An 18582-nucleotide genomic window follows, 5' to 3' on the forward strand; every position below is an offset into this window, starting at 1 on the left:
CAAAATCACAAGCGTGCAGTGCTGACTCATTTGGATTCTTTCAGTATTTACTTTCATCCATGCTGACATTTATTGAGGATTCATGCTTCCAGACCTACTCTCACACAAAATAAAGAAATAGTATTTTGAAAGTTCAAATCAAATGAATATATATTGCTTTCCACAATGGAACGCTATTGATTGTAATTCTAGATTGTTGAAGAAAACAATTTCTCAGACAGCGTCCCATAATAAAAAAAAAATATTTGCAATACCTCCCATTCCTTATACAATGTGATGTCTATCTGTCTGTCTGCCACTCTGAGAAGTCTTGGTTTAATATGGGGGGGGGAAGAGGAGTGAAGCTGCGAGGTGACAATATTTGATCCAATTTGTATGCAAAGTATTTCTAAATAACTGAGAACTTCAGGATACTTCACTTCGAAGGTAGGAAAGAACAAAAGGGGAAGATCTGTAGTGGGGTGAACCCTGGAGAAATGCAAAAGGGACTCTGGGGTAGTGCTATCCAAAAAAATAGGAGCAAGGGTTGTGCTCTTGAAACTGCTGAACTCACTTGAGCTCAAGGCTGTAAAGTGTCTAATTAGAAGGATGCAGCGGCTAAAGATTTTACTGTGTTTATTTAAAGCTCCTGGGCTACATTCTCCGATTTTGAGGCTATGTCCGGAGGATCCGTGGAGTTTTAGGTGGGGGAAATTGGCACCGCCCCAACACTGATCCTCCCACTGGTGAGTGGCCAGCAGCCATGCCACGTAAAACGCCCGGCCTCTACAAGATAAACGGCTGGAGAATTGCCGGGTCCGTGGCCGCACATCACACGGCGGCGCCCTGCATCGGTTGCGCCCTACAACATGGTACCGGCCGTGCACGAACCCGACCTGCTAGATAGTGACCCTCTGAACACCCTCTCATCACCCCCTGGCCACCCCCACCAGCCCTCCCAATCCTCGTGGAAGTCCCCCCCCCCCCCCTCCTGACCAGCAACATATCTCCCGCCCGACTGTGGCGGCACTGAACACAGTCTGTAGCTGCCCTGCCGGGTTCCCACATGGCTGGGACCATGAGTGAACTGCGCGGTCGTGAATGCGGCACATTGGGGGTGGAGCACAGGGGGAGGGCCTTCAGGTGACATCCTGAGGCCGTCCCAATGGCGTGCGGCCAGCACGGATTTACGCATTTGCGTGGGTTGCTGTCTCCTGATGCAGTCTCGTCCACACTACTGCCCATACTCCCAGGTCAGAAAGGTGGATTTCCACCAATTGCACTTGTTCAGGGTTGTACCCCAGATTCTTGGGCAACCATTCACCCACTGACGCATTAATCAAGTCTTAATCCACAGGCCAGCAGGGGGCAGCCGGCAGTAGAAGGCACTGGTCTGCTGTGCGCTGCTCAGAAACATCAATCAGCTAATTAAACACAGCCAAGCCCAGCAATCAACTGAAGCCACTGTCCTGCCCTGCTTCTGCAGAAATAATAACAGAGAAAGATTTGAGCCAAAGTCGAGTCTTTCACGACCACTGAACGTCTCTCAGTGGTTTTCAGTAAATTATGCACTTTTGAATTTTAGCCACTCCAGTAATATAGGAAACACGGCAGCTAATTTTCACACTGCAAACTCCCACAGACAGCAAGTTAAAAGCGGAATACTGTGGGTGCTGAAATAAAAACAGAGAGTCCTGCAAATACTCAGCAACTCTGGCAGCATCTGTGGAGAGAGAAACTGGGTTATGGTCGGAATTCCTCACTGCCCGCTGCTGGGCTCTATTCACTTCCAAAGAGAAATAACTTTTAGTTGGTTGTGATTGACAGGGTAACAGCTTCCAGGAAGACAAGTTGTTTATTTTCATTTCCATTTATGCAGTCCATTAATGCATCTCCATTACCCGGCTTTGAAGCGAACCACAATGTTTATGAACATCTAGGAGTTAAGTGTTTCCACTACCTTTTTTCTCAGCAGAAAGCACTTAACTGCTTTTGATGTAGTCAGGAGCTGTCAATCATAGCTCAATATTTATAAATTGTTTATAACATATTTTATACAACATTGCTTTTCCAACAATGTTTATAAACCCTCATGGGCGGGTGTGCACTGCTGGTGAAACCAGAATATCCTGCTGCCAGCTGAAGAATTCTGGTCACTATCTCACCCAGAAACCAACGCTTTCCACATTCTTCATTCATTGTATGTAGGTGTCTCTGACTAACTGACATTCAATAATTGCCCGAGAGAAGGTGCCTTCTGATACCATTGCAGTCCACCCGATGTAGGTACACACATAGTGCTGTTGGGAATAGAGTTGCTTGTCTTTGATACAGTGATGGCGATATACAAGTTAGGATGGTGTGTGAGTCTGCAGAGAACTTGTAAGCGATGGTGTTCCTATACTCTTGTCCTTCTCGGTGTTAAAGGCTCAAATGTTTGGAAAGTCTTGCCAAAGAAGCATTGCTGAATTGTTTCAGTGCACCTTGCGTTCAGTACACACGACTGCCACTTTTTTTCCGTTGTTGAGGAATGAATGCTTACAATGGTGCTGATCAAGTGGGCAGCTTTGCCCTGGATGGTTTTGAGCTTTTTAATTATTGTTGAAGCTAGACTCATCCAGGCACCAGCCTGTACCAGCCCGTACCAGCCTCCCCGGACAGGCGCCGGAATGTGGCGACTAGGGGCTTTTCACAGTAACTTCATTGAAGCCTACTCGTGACAATAAGCGATTTTCATTTTCATTTCAAGAGGAAAGTATTCCATCACACTCCTGGCTTTTGTCTTGCAGACGATAGTCAGATTTTGCGAAGGTAGTAGATAAGTTAATCTCTGCATAATTTCAGGCTCTAACCTCCTATTACAGCCCCAGTCTTTATATGGCTGGTTCATTTCAGTTTCTGGTCAATGGTGACCACCCCACCCCGCTTTCCACCCCAGCAATGTTAATTCTATTGGGTTTCATGGAGAGGTGATGATATTTTGTTTTGTTAGAGAGCTCAACACGGTGGCACAATGGTTAGAACTGCTGCCCCACAGTGCCAGTGACCCGGGTTCAATTCCGACCTTGGGTGACTATCTGTGTGGAATTTGCATTTTCTCCCTGTGTCTGCATGGGTTTCATCTGGGTGCTCCGGTTTCCTCGCACAGTCCACGGATGTGCAGGTTAGGTGGATTGGCCGTGCTAAATTATCCCTTAGTGTCCATAGGTTAGGTGGGGTTGCAGGGTTGGGCCCGCGATTGGGTCTATATTAGAGTACTCGTTTGAAGGGTCGATGCAGTCTCAATGGGCTGAATGGCCTCATTCTGCTCTGTAGGGACTCTATGACACCCTGAATCCTTCTTTGACAGTGAGTGATGAATTCTTGCAGCCTGTTCTCCAGATCGCTTTCTGTAATTTTAATTGAAGATCCACAGCAATCCGGTATTAAGGCTATTTTTCCAGGGCTTAACATTGTACTTTCAACTACAGTCACTGTGGCTGACACTGCAGGGAAGTCAACCCCTCCATTTCAGCTTTGCCATGAGACATTGAGAATCATTTGAAATTTGACATTAATATGTTTTCTTTCCTCTGTAGAATCTGACGTAGCCGACTTTGATGGAAGAAGTTCCCTACTTTACAGATTCAATCAAAAGATTATGAGCACGGTCAAGGACATCATTTCTTTGAAATTCAAGACAATGCAAAGTGATGGAGTTATGTTACATGGAGAAGGACAAAGGGGAGATTGCATTACTCTGGAGCTAAGGAAAGGCAAACTCTCACTGGAGATCAATTTAGGTAAATATTTAAATTCCCAAATTGGCAATAATAATGTGATCCATCCTGTGTGGCAAGATCTAGATGAGGGAGAGGAACGGACAAAGATAGTTCTTGAGGAAGCCCTACAGATAATGGTGCCGTGGCCAGGGTCAGGGTGTGAAGACTATCCATTGTTGAAGATGCTGTGCCAACAGTTGTCTAGATTGAGTGAAAGCGAGCAAGGTCTGTGACAGTCAGCTTCATAACAAAAGGGTTAGTTGATTGGCCATGTGAAAAGATTCAGAAAATTTGAGGAAGATGAGGAGGCAAAATGTGTGCACAGTTACTGAGGAGATCACTCTTCATGTTTTTTACATTCACTTGTATTGGTGGACAGTAAGTGTGATCGGAAAGCTTCAAACACAAAATAGTGGAACGGAAGACCATGCATCTGGGAAGTGACAAACATTCCCTGATTTTAAAGAGGTTGACACTGGAACAAGGGGAACTGCGGGTACAAGGATTGAGGGAAGAAGGATGAACATTGCTGAAGAGTAAATGGTAATATTTGTTTGGAAAGAAAAGTACACAATGGCTGAGGAAAGGGTACCATTTACAATGTCCACTAGCATGAGAGCCGTAAAGATGGCAGTCCAGTGTAAGTGGGGTCAACGAAGCAGAAGGTGGGCCTCACTAACAAGGCACGTGAGCAAAGGCATGGAGAGAGAGTAGAGAAACAGTAAAAAGGTATTCAGGTTCACATGCATTGAGCCTTGATGCATAGCAGTAAAAAGGGGAGCATGAGAGAACATAGAACAGTACAGCACAGAACAGGCCCTTTGGCCCTCAATGTTGTGCCGAGCCATGATCACCCTACTCAAACCCACGTATCCACCCTATACCCGTAACCCAACAACCCCCCCCTTAACCTTACTTTTTAGGACACTACGGGCAATTTAGCATGGCCAATCCACCTAACCCGCACATCTTTGGACTGTGGGAGGAAACCAGAGCACCCGGAGGAAACCCACGCACACACGGGGAGGACGTGCAGACTCCGCACAGACAGTGACCCAGCCGGGAATCGAACCTGGGACCCTGGAGCTGTGAAGCATTTATGCTAATCACCATGCTACCGTGCTGCCCACTAAGAGGCAGCCGAATAGATGCATTCAGTCTTAATGACAAGGAAGTCCGCAAGCATCTTTTGGGATGGGTGATTAACGAGGACAAGGGAGACGTTCGAAGGAAATGGTTGGCAATGGAGATAGGAGACATGGGGGTGCTCTTAAGAGAGTGGAAAGATTTTGCAGAGATGAATAAAAGTTATATTTTTATGTGCTGAGGCAGCTGTGGTGTTGGATGGCCAAACCTGTTGCATATAAATTCCCTCAAACTTGCACCCTTTAGATAAATTGGAGGGAAGTTGGGGCTATACTGGGAAAATAATCACAGTGGGAGAGAAATTTTGTTGGAACAGGAGCATAAATTGTGAAGATTGTCGAGCAGAAGTAATGTGATGAGTGAGGGGGCAAAAATAGTAGGCAGCTGGGTTTGCAGATGTAGTTTTATGCCACTTGGGGGATGTGGGTGGAAGTGCACAGAAGGAAGTAGTTGAAGATAACTTGGTCATTGATCAAGGGTAGCAACAGCATTGCAAAATGGAAGGTCGGGTGGATGGCCATAATTAGAAGAATATATATCGAAGGAAAAGTTCATGCAGTACAGAGCACAATGAATTTAGGGGAGAGAAGGGAAAGATAGGTGCGATGGAGATTGAGGTTTTCACAGCTAAGTATTTGGTAAATGTAGAGATTGAAGCGATAAAAGTTTAAATTCCGCCCAGTATTGGAAGTGGAACCCATGAAATCTTTAAAAAGAGAGTGTGGGTAAAAGAACGGATAGAGAAACGAGAGAGGAAGGGACAAAACAGATAATAGACACGAGCACAATGGAGAGTTTGTGGAAACACGTGGTAGATAAGATTTAATGCAGAAACTTATAAAGTGATCAATTTTGGATGGTAGAAATGGATGGATTCAGGCTTTAGAGGCTGTTTAGCACAGGGCTAAATCGCTGGCTTTGAAAGCAGACCAAGGCAGGCCAGCAGCACGGTTCAATTCCCGTAACAGCCTCCCCAAACAGGCGCTGGAATGTGGCGACTAGGGGCTTTTCACAGTAACTTCATTTGAAGCCTACTTGTGACAATAAGCGATTTTCATTCGGAGAATTTTTTAAAATTGTGTAAATTTAAGGGGGGATACAGAAGCAGATACATGCAGATATTTTCAAAGGCGTCAGGAAAAATGACAAAACTATCAAAAATACTGTCATCCATTGGCTTATAAATAAAGGCTTGGAGTACATAAAGAAGGAAGTTACCCGCTTCATTAATCACTGGTTGAGGTTTTAACTGGATTATTCTGCCCAAGCAGTGGACAGCAAACTTTATGAAGGGAATTAGAAACTTGAGGAAGGGTTCAAAGATGATTTCCCAGAGAGATTCGAGGTCTGAGGGCTTTCATGTATATGGAGAGACTCGAGAAGCTGGGATTGTTCTCTTTTGAGCGGAGAATTTTAAAGAGATAGGGATTTTGCGAAAGAAAGAGAAACTGCAAGGGTCCATATTCAGAGGCGATAGATTTAAGATAGTTGCCAATATTTTTTTACCAAACAAATCATTACCAGGACATGGACTGCCTGGAAGTGTGAGGAAGAAGAATCAATAGTAACTATCAAAAGGGAATTGGATAATTACCTGAAAATGTACTAATAACAGGACTTTCAGCAGGGAAGAGGCTTGAGGGGCTAATTGAATGCCTCTGTCAAAGAGCTGGACAATGATTTGAGAAATCTCCCACAATGTTGTAGATCCTTTGATTCTACAACAGCTCTCCTTTTCCAGCTGTAAAACTCAATGTTTCAGATGGATACCCGCCACGCAATGGTTTTCAAACCAGTTTCCCTGCTGATTTAAGAGTTCCCGTGTTTCATTCTCCAGGTCAGCTGGATTTCCATTTCAATGCCTCGTGCACATTTGTTGAGCGTTTCATTGATTTGGGAGACTGTGACCATACTGTGGCTTTTCTACATTTTAGGCAGCACCAAGTTGCCTTCCATCAACGGTCACACCTCGGTCACACTGGGGAGTCTGCTGGACGATCAGCACTGGCACTCCATTACAATCGAACGCTACAGCAAGCAAGTGAATTTCACCGTGGATAAGCACACACAGCACTTCCGAACCAGAGGAGAGTTTGATTACCTGGATATTGATTACGAGGTGAGTCTTGTACCTGAGAGAAACGCAAGCCAAACATTGAAAAGAAATGTTTCAAAGTTTGATTCACACTACAGATGAGACCGGAGACTAAAATAGCTGCTAATATATCCATTGAAGAGTTCAGGAGAAACCCTTGACCCAGGGAACGGTGAGAATATGAAAGTTCCCATCATAAGTTGCAGCGTGGATCAATTTAAATGAAGCAACGGGCAGGATTCTCTGTTTCCCAGCTGCATGCTTCTGGACTGTGCAGTTTGTTGGCAATGGGATTTTATCCATCCATCACTTGTCAATGGGATTTCCTGTTGAAACCACCCTACACAGCCACAAAACCGCTGGTGGAGTGCACTGCCAGTGGGAAAAGTGAATCCTGACTATCTGAGAATTAAGGCCCAGATAAGTACATGAATGACATGCCATTGGGGTTAGTTGAAGGGGAATGGGAGGACGTTCATCTGAGCTGAATGACTCATTTCCATGTCTTAAATAAATACATTGTAATATCTGTCAGTCATTATGGCAGAGAAAGAGGCAACTCAACCCGTCAAAATCCATGTCAGCTCTCTGTAGAGAAATCCAGTCAACACCATTCCCTCCACTCTATCTCCACAGTCTTTATTTCCTTCAAGCGCCTATTCAGAATCCTTTTGAGTTCATTACCACTGTGGAGTGGTTGGCCGGGCCCCTCTGGCACCGTTCACATTTGACCTCCAGATCTGGGAAGAATCTGCTCATTCGGGTTCTGGTCGTTTGCTCTCTGTGTACCACTTTGAGCTGCATTAGGCTTAGCCTTGTGCAGGAGGTGGAGTTAGCCCTGCTCAGTGCTTCGCTCCAGAGTCCCCATTCTACCACTGTCCCCAGTTCGTCCTCCCATTTTTATCTGGTCACGTCCAGTGGTGTTCGAGCTCTGTCCAGCAGCTGTCCATATATTTCCCCCATAGACCCCCCCTTCTCGTTGCTTATGCCTATCAGGTCCTCTTGTAGTGTGGTTTCTGGGGCCTCCGGTACCCTACTGTCTCTTTAACGGAGGAAGTGTTTTATTTGGAGGTGTCTTATTTCCTGTTCTTTTGCTAGTTTCGACTTCCTCGTCAGTTCGTCCAGTGTCACCAGTCTGCACCCTGCGTAGAAGTCCCTGACCGTCAGTGTTCCCTCGTCCCGCCTCCATCTTTTGAATGTGGTATCTAGCATGGCTGGGGGGAATCTGTGATTGCTGCAGATAGGGGCCATGGCGGATTAGTTATCCCAAAGTGTTGTCTCACCTCGGTCCACGTTCTCAGCGTGGCCGCTACCTCTGGGCTCATTGTGTCTCGTGTTGAGGAGGATGGGAGTGCTGCTGTAGCCAGGGTGCCTTTACAGGAGGCCTCCTCCATTTGTATCCAACCTGTGCTGGGTTCTTGTACCCATCACCTCACTCTTCCTGTCGTTGCTGCCAGTGGTAGTATTGTAGGTTTGGTAAGGCCAAGCCGTCTTTGATTTTCCTTCTTTACAGTGTTGGTTTGGGAATTCTCGGGTTCTTACCCCCCCCCCCACACACACACACACACACACACACACACACAAATGCCATGATTAGACTGTCTACATTCTGAAACCCCCCCCCCCCACACACACATACACACACACACACACACACACACACACACACAAACGCCATGATTAGACTGTCTACATTCTGAAAAAAGGCCTTGGGGATGAAGATCGGTTTGGATCTACTCACAAAGAGGAACCTTGGCAGTACGTTCACCAAGTCGTCTCCGTGTCAGGGAGAGTGGGAGTGAGCCCCACCTTTGAAGGTCTTTTCTTACTTGTTCCTCTCTGTAGCTGGAAATATTCAGCGCTTGTGGTGTTAGTTCGGATGCTCGCTTTGGGAACATTGTAAATGGGCCTCACCCAGGCGGTGAATCCCGCTGCTAGTCCAAACCGTTCCAGTACCTCGAGGAGGTAGTTCCATTCGACTCTGTCGAGGCCTTTTCTGCGTCCAGGGAGACGATCACCTCTGGTGTTCTCTCTCGGGGGGAGGGTGTCACCATTACATTCAGCAGCCGCCTGATGTTCGCTGTGATCTGCCTACCCTTGACAAAGCCCGTTGGGCCCTCTGCGACCACCCCTGGTACGCTGCCCTCCAGCCTTTCGGCCAGGACCTTTGTGAATATTTTCGCATTCATGTTCAGCAGTGAAATGGGTCTGTATGATCCACATTCCGTCAGGTCTTTATCTTTTTTGGGTATCACTATAATTGTTGCCTGGGCTAACGTGGGGGGCAGGGTACCCCCTGCCAGTGAGTCCGCGAACATTTTCCATAGGTGTAGGGCCAGGACTGATGCAAGTTTTTTGTAGAAGTCCGCCTGGAATCCATCGGGCCCCGATGCCTTCCCCGCCTGCATGGAGCTGATGCTCTCCATGATTTATCCCAGGTCTATTGGTGCTTCCAGCTCCCCCCGTCTGTCTTCCCCCACCACTGGTAGTTCAAGTCCATCTAGGAACTGTTTCATCCAGCATCCCCGTTCGGGGGCTCGGAGGCGTACAGCCCCCGCTCCAAGCTCTCAAATGCCCGATTGACCTCCTTGTGTACTTGTGAAACGTTTGAAAATTCCTTTTCTCCCAGGTGCAGGAACCTCCATGGTCCACCACCCCTATCTGTTCCAAGAAAGTTCCTAATTCCCTAGCCATTCCAGTCTTTTTCCCCATTCTGGGGTTTGATCGGTCGGTCAGTGAGTCCTGCACGAAGTTAAAGTCGCCCCCCATAATCAGTCGGTGAGTCAAGGTCGGGGATTTCTGCCAAGGTCTTCTTTATGAATTCTGTGTCGTCTGAGTTGGGAGCGACACATTTACCAGTACAACCGGTGCCCCTTCCAGGACACCACTGACCATGGCGTACTGTCCTCCTGGGTCCGTAACTATCTTGGTGTCCGTAAACCTTGTCCTCCTGCTAATTAATATTGCTACCCCTCTAGCCCTGGTCCAGTAGCATAAGTGGCACATCTGTCCCACCCAGCTCTTCCTTACCAGCAGTCAGTCCTTATCCCTCAGGTGCGTCTCTTGTAGATAGATTATGTCTGCTTTTAGGCTTCTTAGGTGGGCGAAGACTCTGGATCTTTTCACATGGCCGTTGAGTCACCTTACATTCCAGGTAACAATCCTGATGGGGGGTTTCTGACAATCTGGTCCTGCAGGATCACCCATACTTACCTGGAGGACACGCCCCTGCACTACGGAGTTTCCCTTTGTTAGGGGCCGTCCATAATGGCCGCCGTCGTCGCTCTCACCATGAGTTCAGGCTCCGGTGCTCTGGGGTTGGTTTCCCCTTTTCCAGGGGGCACCCAACACGCCCACCAGCTATGTGTATGCCATGTGGGTGCGCCCCTGCACTCCGGGGTCTCCCTTCACCCTGAAGCCTTCCTAAGTGGCTGTTTGTCGCGCCATCTTAGTTCCTCGTTCTGCTCCATGCCCGCCGACGCCTGTGTCCGTATTGCTTCTCTCCCTCGCCTTCTCTTTGCTTCTCTTTTGTTCTGCGCCCTCCCCCGGCTCCTCTCCACCACCGCCCCCCCCGAGCCCCTGTCCCTCTGTCCCCCCACTGTGTTCTCCCCGCCATCTGTCCTGTACCCCCCCTACTTGTGCCAGGCGCTCCCTCTCCCCTGAGAGGTGTGCCACGCCCTCCTTCCCTCCTGCCCTCCCATGTTGGCCCACCTTGCTAGCACGGTGGCCCCCGTCCCAGTACTTGCCCTGCTCAGGCCCTGTTTTACCTTCCTCTTACTAGCCCTCGTCTCGCCCTCCTGTCCGCTATTCTCACCCTCACTTCCCTTGCTCCACTCCCCCCCCCCATCACATTGAGCGAGGAGACAAGCCCGGAAACGAGGTAGCACAGTCCCGTTCAAAACATAAAACACATGTGCATAGTTCATGATCTTATTGTCTCTGTTTGCAGTCTGTCCTCCGCTTTTTGTTCCGAATCTTCCTTTCTTTTCCGATGCCGTGGGTTTCAAAGCGGTTGTGGCTGTTCCTCCCCCAGTTTGTTCGATCTAACAAACTCATCAGCCTCCACTGGGGTGTTAAAATACAGCTCCTACCCGCTAAATGTTACCCAGAGTCTGGCCGGGAATAACATCCCAAATCGCACCTTACTTTTGTGCAGTGCTGATTTTGCCCTGTTGAACTCACCCCTTCTTTTTGCCAGGTCCCCTCCAATGTCCTGATACACCCTTATGTTCGTCCCTTCCCACGTGCTCGATCTCATCTGCCTTTGGATTTTCTCCCGTTCTTGGAATCGGTGCAGCTTTGCGATGATCGCTCTGGGTTGCTACCCGGCTTTGGGTTTGTGTCGAAGCAACCTGTGTGCCCTGTTTATTTCTGGGGGGTTTGGAAATCCTTCCCTTCCCACTGGGCGATGTAGCCTGTTGGGTCTCTGCCCTCTATCCCCTCTGGAACACCCACTATTCTGACGTTCTGCCGTCTGGACCTATTTTCCTGGTCCTCCACTTTCCCTCCTCTGGGACGTTACCAACCTTTTCACCTCGGTTTACAGAGCTACCACTCTGTCGCTCTGGTCCTAAACAGCCCTCTCCAACTCCAGAATTGTTATCTCCTGCGCCTCCACCTTCCTTCCCAGGCCTTCGATGGTCCGCGGCATTTTGTCCGTTGTCTCCGCCAGCACCTCCTTCATCATTGTGTGGAGCTCCGTCTTGAGCGTCTTCTTTATGGCATTTAGCTCCCTTTCTAGCATGCTTCTCCACTCTTTCCTGTGCACGGGAGAGGGATGATGGTTACCACATCCTGCTCTCGCTCCGCAGTTTAGTCTGCCAGCCTTTTCCCTTCCAGGCTCGCCCGAACCTTCGTCTCGCCGCCTGCCTGCACGCCCGTCGCTCCTGCGCTTTTCCCTCGCTGCTGCTGCTCCTTGCGTCTGGCCGTCCCTTTGCTTTAGTATTTTTTTCCTCCTCCAGCCATCTGTCTCTCTCTCTCGCTATCTCTCTCCACACTGCTGTTCCTTACCCAGGGTTTGCTCTCCCTTCCCCCGCTCCTCTTCTCTCACCGGGTCTGGTCTGCCTCAGGTTCCAGGTTTGGGTTTCTTTGTCCGGTTTTATTTGTGTTTGGTTTGGTTCCCTTCCTTCCCCCTTCCCTTTCCCCTTCCTTCTCACCGGGTCAGGAGGGTGGAGAGAGGAGTTTCCAGTCTGGACAGGAGTCACTTTTTGTGCCGCCCTCACCCTGTGGTCGCAACCGGAAAAGGACGGGGGTGGGGGTGGGGTCGGTGCTCTCCCTCCTTGTCGTGCGCCACTTTAGTGCGTTTTGGAGTCCGCGTCGTTCCCCTTCTTCCCCACTCTCTTGTTGCGGGCGGGCCCAAACGGACAGGTTTGTGCGCTCGGGCGCAATTTCTCCGCGAGGAAATGAAAAATGAAAATCGCTTATTGTCACGAGTAGGCTTCAATGAAGTTACTGTGAAAAGCCCCTAGTCGCCACATTCCGGCGCTTGTCCGGGGAGGCTGGTACGGGAATCGAATCGTGCTGCTGGCCTACTTGGTCTGCTTTAAAAGCCAGCGATTTAACCCTGTGAGCTAAACCAGCCCCTCGCAGGGGGGATGCAGCTGAGTTCCCCCCTAGGAGCTCCTCCACACGCGACCCCTCTCTTACCCCGCCGGAAGCTGAATCTTCTTCTTCCTACCCTGAACATAGAGGCCTGAACTGGACTGTGGGTTCAAAGCATGCCAATCTGAGTGAGTGGAAATAGCGAGTTGACTCTGAGAGATCCATTAACATCTTCACCTTATAATAAAAACAGAAAATGTTGGATAAGCTCAGCAGATCTGGCAGAATCTGTGGAGAGAGAAACAGAGTCGGTATGATTCTAAGAGTACCCGCAGAATACATTACTTCAGGCACAGTGTCATTCACATGTAGAGACTACAATTGCTATATCGTTAAATGCAGGTCTACTGTGTTCAAGATTCGGACCACTCTTTGTGACAAATGAACACCAGTTTCAGGACGGAATCCCTGTGTATTTATTAAATGCAAAGCTAAAGCATATAGCCACAGAATACGTTACAGGAAATCTTGCAGCACAAAACACCACCCAAAAAAGAGAAGTTATGTGTACAGTCACACCAACAAGTGCTCAGCGCAGTGCAGACGCTTCTTTCTGTAAGACCGATCCAGCTCACTGCTGCAGGAGAGGGCAGCACGGTAGCACAGTGGTTACCACTATTGCTTCACGGCGCCAGGGTCCCAGGTTCGATTCCCAGCTTGATTCACCGTGTGTGTGGAGTCTGTACATTCTCCCCGTGTCTGCGTGGGTTTTCTCCGGGTGCTCCGGTGTTCTCCCACATGTCCCTAAAGATGTGCTTGTTGGGTGACTTGGACATTCTGAATTCTCCCTCTGTGTACCCGAACAGGTACCGGAATGTAGCGACTAGGGTCTTTTCACAGTAACTTCATTGCAGCCCACTTGTGACAATACAGATTATTATTATTATTATGAGTGCTAGATTTCTCAGAGTCAGTTCTCATATCCGTTTTCTTCCAATTGCCCCAAATTGCACTGACTACTTAATGTTGGTATCTCTTACCCTTATGGATGGTGAATGGACCTCAAGGCCACTTAGGCCTGAGGGAGAAGTCTGAGTTTGCAGCAGGCCATTCATTTGTGATGGCTGGAGGTCTATGTTAACAGAGCACTCAAACTCTGTTTCCTTAACTTGGATGCATATGTCTGAACTATAACATGGTGGCCCCATTCCGTCTGACATCTGTTTTTTTAGTGAAATTAAATTAAATGAAAATTGCTTATTGTCACGAGTAGGCTTCAATGAAGTTACTGTGAAAAGCCCCTAGTTGCCACATTATCGGCGCCTGTTCGGGGAATTGAACCGTGCTGCTGGCATACCTTGGTCTGCTTTAAAAGCCAGCGATTTAGCCCAGTGTGCTAAACCAGCCCCTAGCGTGAGCAATTTGAAAAGAAAACAAGGTCAATGTTTCTGTTCAGCTAGTTTTAAAGAAGTTTGCCCATTAACATCCTGCTGGTACATTCAATTGGTCAAGCTTCAATAATAATTCCTTACAAATTTGCAACAAAAAAAAAATTACTGTGCAGCTTTACATTTGGCCCTCATCATTAAGCTATCTGGGATCACTAAACTCAGTAAAGACCATAGATCAATATCTGTAATCTATCCACATGATTCACATATCGCTGCTCATTGCTATACTCACTGTCACATTTACTAATACAGCGAAAGGGAACATGTTCATATCTCAATTAATCATGAGTAATTCACTTATTGTCTCAGTATAATGTTCCACAAGTGCAGAATAATAAGGAACCAAATAGCTTGCATTTTAATTAACGCCAAAAGAATATTAGATGCAATTATAAGTTACGCGTTGCTTCACAGAGATTTAATGACACATTATTTGAGCTTAACCCTGTGAAGCTTGGGCTTAATGACTGTCGAAACTATGGCCCAAATTGTATTCCCTGGGTAGGCTGTGGATAGTGGGGAGATTTCCCGCCTCTATGAACCCAACCTTTAAAAATGCCGTCCATTGGCTGGACCTTCACTCGGGGCAGGAGTAAGAGACGGGGCCTTCATGTTCTGACCTCCTCTTGTCTCTTCTAATCTGTACTCTCCATGTTACGCATTCCTGGTCTTCCATAAATCCCACTTTGGTGATTTAAATGGCCAACTGCCTCCATGGACCATGCATGCACGAATCCTGGCCTGACTCAAAATCCCACCCTGGCGAAGGTGGCAAATGCTGGGTTCCAGGATGGGACTTAGAAACCTGTGGGAGAGGGTGCAAGATCCATAATTGTGCAAGAGTTTGGAATAATTGAGCAGACAGAGTGGGGTTGCATTCAGGCAGTGTTGGCTCATTACAGATTTAAGGAAGGTGAATTCTGAAGCCGTCTTGGGGCTGTGGTTAGGGGGTGGCAGACCAAAATGGGCTACAGCTGATTCCCAGACTGCTTTATACTGACTGCAGTGAGAAATAAATTGGGCCCAGTGTAAAATGGAAGCCTGATTTCGATTGTTCATTTCCCGCAGTCGCCAATGATGAATTTCTACCCTGAGCAGCTCCATTTAGTGGGAGTCGCAACGCATTCCGACATGAATAACAGCAGACAATTTAATGTTGAGTGATTGATAATTAAATTGCTGCCAACAAAACGTTTTGAAGAAATATTTTAAAGGAGGGGTTGGCTGTTGAAACTAAATAGCTAACATTTTTAATAGTGGCCCATGCCAAAATCCTTGAAACCTCAGGTTGGATTCACATATATTTAGCTTATGGCCAGTCATCTGGTTGCACCTGATCTATTCGCTGCTCGGTGAATCTCAGGCTGGGGATGAGGTTGATTCTTGGCCTGAAAATTCCCTCTCTTGAACATGTTTGGAGTGAACTAATCGAGAGTTGGGTAAAGGGAGCCAGCAGAGTGTATTTAGTCCATAGTCCATGTCTTGGATACCACCATCAAGGATATGGTTCAGTCAGATCTGACCCATCTGATGGAACCATCAATTCAGCGAACAAGTGTAGTTGGATCTGAACAGAGGCTTTAATACACTTACAACAGAGCCAGCCTATTTGTCGTTGAATTCCATGAACTGGCAGGCTGGCTCTAAGGCACTGATCTTTATACATTGGTCCCAGGGGGAGGAGTCCTGGGCGGAGCCAAGGGAGGCGCCCAGTACAAACTCTCGCGTACTCCCAGAGCGACTTCCCCTGGTGGTCGGATAGTGCAACTGCACTTACAATGGTGGATAGTGAACATACATACACGGAGTTATATTGGCAACTATATACAGCATTGATCTTACAACGGGTAGATAACGAACATATATACATGGAGTGATATTGGCAACTATATATAGTGCGAATCACATTAACCACACCGTCCAAATGGCCATTCTCCATAGATGAGCCTAAATAGTGAGTTCTGGTAATATAATTGGCTGAGGGAACACATAACTGGGCTAAATCTCAATATTATCAGATATCCACACTCCATACTTTCCAGCAAAGGTGAATAAATAGTAATGAAGAACAGCCAAATAGATATTTACCTGCCTGTGTTCAGGGAGTAAGGTTAATTATAGCGCTAGAAAAACCACCAAGGCTACGATTAGCACTGTTGGATTTATTTGTTGGAAGAGGCCAATTTTCCTGTAAGAATTGCATGTAATGGCTGAACCAAAATATCTTACTGACACTGTGGGTTAAAACTGTGCATTATGGGGCGTACAATTCTCAGTTCACCGGATTTAATCATTTACAACCTTCTGATAGAAAAAAAAATCAAGTTCAAAATTAATTGCTTCCCAGTCATCAAATAAGAATTGTACATGTTTTTGCTATTCTGCCAGCTTTTGCAGTGCAATTGGAAACTGATAGTTATTTAATTATCAGGAAAAAGTTGTTGTGCTGCCGTACCGGAAACGATCAACCTCACAATAATAGTAATAAACTTTATTGTCACAAGTAGGCTTATTTTATCACTGCAATAAAGTTACTGTGAAAAGCCCCGAGTTGCCACATTTGGGTACACAGAGGGAGAATTCAGAATGTCCAAATAACCCAGCAACATTGGGACTTGTGGGAGGAAACCAGAACACCCGGAGGAAACCCACGTAGACGCAGGGAAAACGTGCAGACTCCGCACAGACAGTGAACCAAGCCGGGAATCGAACCTGGGACCCTGCTGCTGTGAAGCCATAGTGCTAACCACAATGCTACAGTGCTGCCAATATCCTAGTTCCCTTAAGTATTTTGCATATTGGTGTTATTTTACCTTGTGACGAAATGCTGAAATAGCCACTGCTTTTTATCTCTCTTTTGTTTTTTGATCCAAAGCTCAGTTTTGGAGGGATTCCAGTTCCAGGGAAATCGGTGACATTCCTGAGGACGAACTTTCACGGCTGCATTGAGAATCTCTATTACAACGGCGTGAATATCATTGACCTGGCCAAGAGACATAAACCTCAGATACACATTATGGTATGATTGGCAATATAGAATCACAGAGCATTTACGGCACACAAAGAGGCCATTTGGCCCATTATGTCACCACGCCCACTCGGTGAATGCAGCTGAGGGATCTTATATTAAATAGAGCCTCAGAAACGCGATGGTAAAACAGGTGTTCTGAAAGGTGTGAAGCACAGAGCAGACATGCGTGGGTAAAATATAGATTCTCAACGATGGCTCAGTTAATAGCATTTTCATTGGGGGTTTAGTAGGCCAGAGATTGAAACCAAACTCCATAGACTTGAGCACAAATACTGGACTGACATTCAAGTGGACTGCTGCACTGAGGGAGATGCCATTTTTGGATGAGATGCTGAAATGAGACCCTGGGCGCAATTCTCCCAAAGGGAGACAATCAGCCGACGCCGGAGTGAAACCCGGAGTGTTTCACTCCGGCTTCGGAGGCCGCTCCTCGCCCCCTATTCTCCCCCACCCCGGGGGGCTAGGAGCGGCGGCGCGTGAATTCCGCGCGCCCGGCCTTGACGCTGGCGTCAAAGCGGCACGCCGGGAATGACGCGACCGGCGCCGCCGAAGTGACGTCAGCCACGCATGCGCAGGTTGTCCGGTGCCAACCCGCGCATGCGCGGTTGCCGTCTTCCCCTCCGCTGCCCCGCAAGACATGGCGGCTTGATCTTGCGGGGTGGCGGAGGGAAAAGAGTGCGTCTTTTAGAGACGCCGGCGCGTCAATCGGTGGGCACCGATCGCGGGCCAGACATCTGCTGAGCACACCCGTGGTGCTTGATCCTCCCTCCGCCCCCCACTGGCCCCAAGCACACCGGTCGCACGCTGTTCACGCCGGCAGCAACCAGGTGTGGTTGGCGCCACCGTAAACCGGTCGGCCCATCCGGGTCGGAGAATCGGCGGTCGCCGTGAGAAATGGCGAGCGCCGATTCTCCGAGCGGCCTGTCGAAAAACGCGACAGCTATTTTTGGGGGGGGTGGGAGAATCGCGGGGGGTGCCAGGGCGGCGTAGCGTGATTCACCCGGCCCTCCCACGATTCTCCCACCTGGCGTGGGGTGCGGAGAATCACACCCCCTGTTATGAGAATGCAAGAAAAGAAAAGTCCCGTTGCAATACATTGAAGAATGGCAGGGGAGTTCTTCTCTGTGGAAGCTTGCTGTTTGCAAAATGGCTGAAAACTTATAAAACCATGGAAAAAGGTGAAGAGATTGGGATTAATTGAATAAGTGCCTTCAAAAAGGCAGTGCAGGCATCATATCAAGAAATGGCTGAAGGCAGTGGATACTGCAAAGGCTCTGGGCCCTGACAATATCCATGCAATAGTACTGAAGACTTGTGCACCAGAGCTTGCCGCACCCCTAACCAAGCTGTTCCAGTACACCGACAACACTGGAATCTATCCGGCAATGTGGAAAATTGCCCAGATGTGTCCTGTACAGAAGGAACAGGACAAATCCAACCCAGCCAATTACCGCCCTATCAGTCTACTCTCCATCATCAGAAGGAGTCATCAGCAGTGTGATCAAGCAGCAGTTACTCAGCAATAACCTATTGATGGGTGCTCAGTTTGGGTTCCAGGATCATTCAGTTCCTGACCTC

At 47.9% G+C, this 18582-nt stretch overlaps 1 protein-coding gene across 2 annotated transcripts in view; it reads left to right on the top strand.

Moving 5' to 3' along the window:
• Positions 1-18582, top strand: part of LOC119962139 (contactin-associated protein-like 5) — a 1052391-nt gene that overhangs the window by 438431 nt on the left and 595378 nt on the right. For both annotated transcript variants that reach the window (XM_038790062.1, XM_038790063.1), the window contains exons 5-7: positions 3558-3761; positions 6821-7005; positions 16849-16992. In XM_038790062.1, the coding sequence (XP_038645990.1) occupies positions 3558-3761; positions 6821-7005; positions 16849-16992 (533 nt within the window). The remainder of the gene's footprint in view (positions 1-3557; positions 3762-6820; positions 7006-16848; positions 16993-18582) is intronic.

The sequence above is a fragment of the Scyliorhinus canicula genome, chromosome 2 (genome assembly GCF_902713615.1).
Source record: "Scyliorhinus canicula chromosome 2, sScyCan1.1, whole genome shotgun sequence".
Lineage (NCBI taxonomy): Eukaryota > Metazoa > Chordata > Chondrichthyes > Carcharhiniformes > Scyliorhinidae > Scyliorhinus > Scyliorhinus canicula.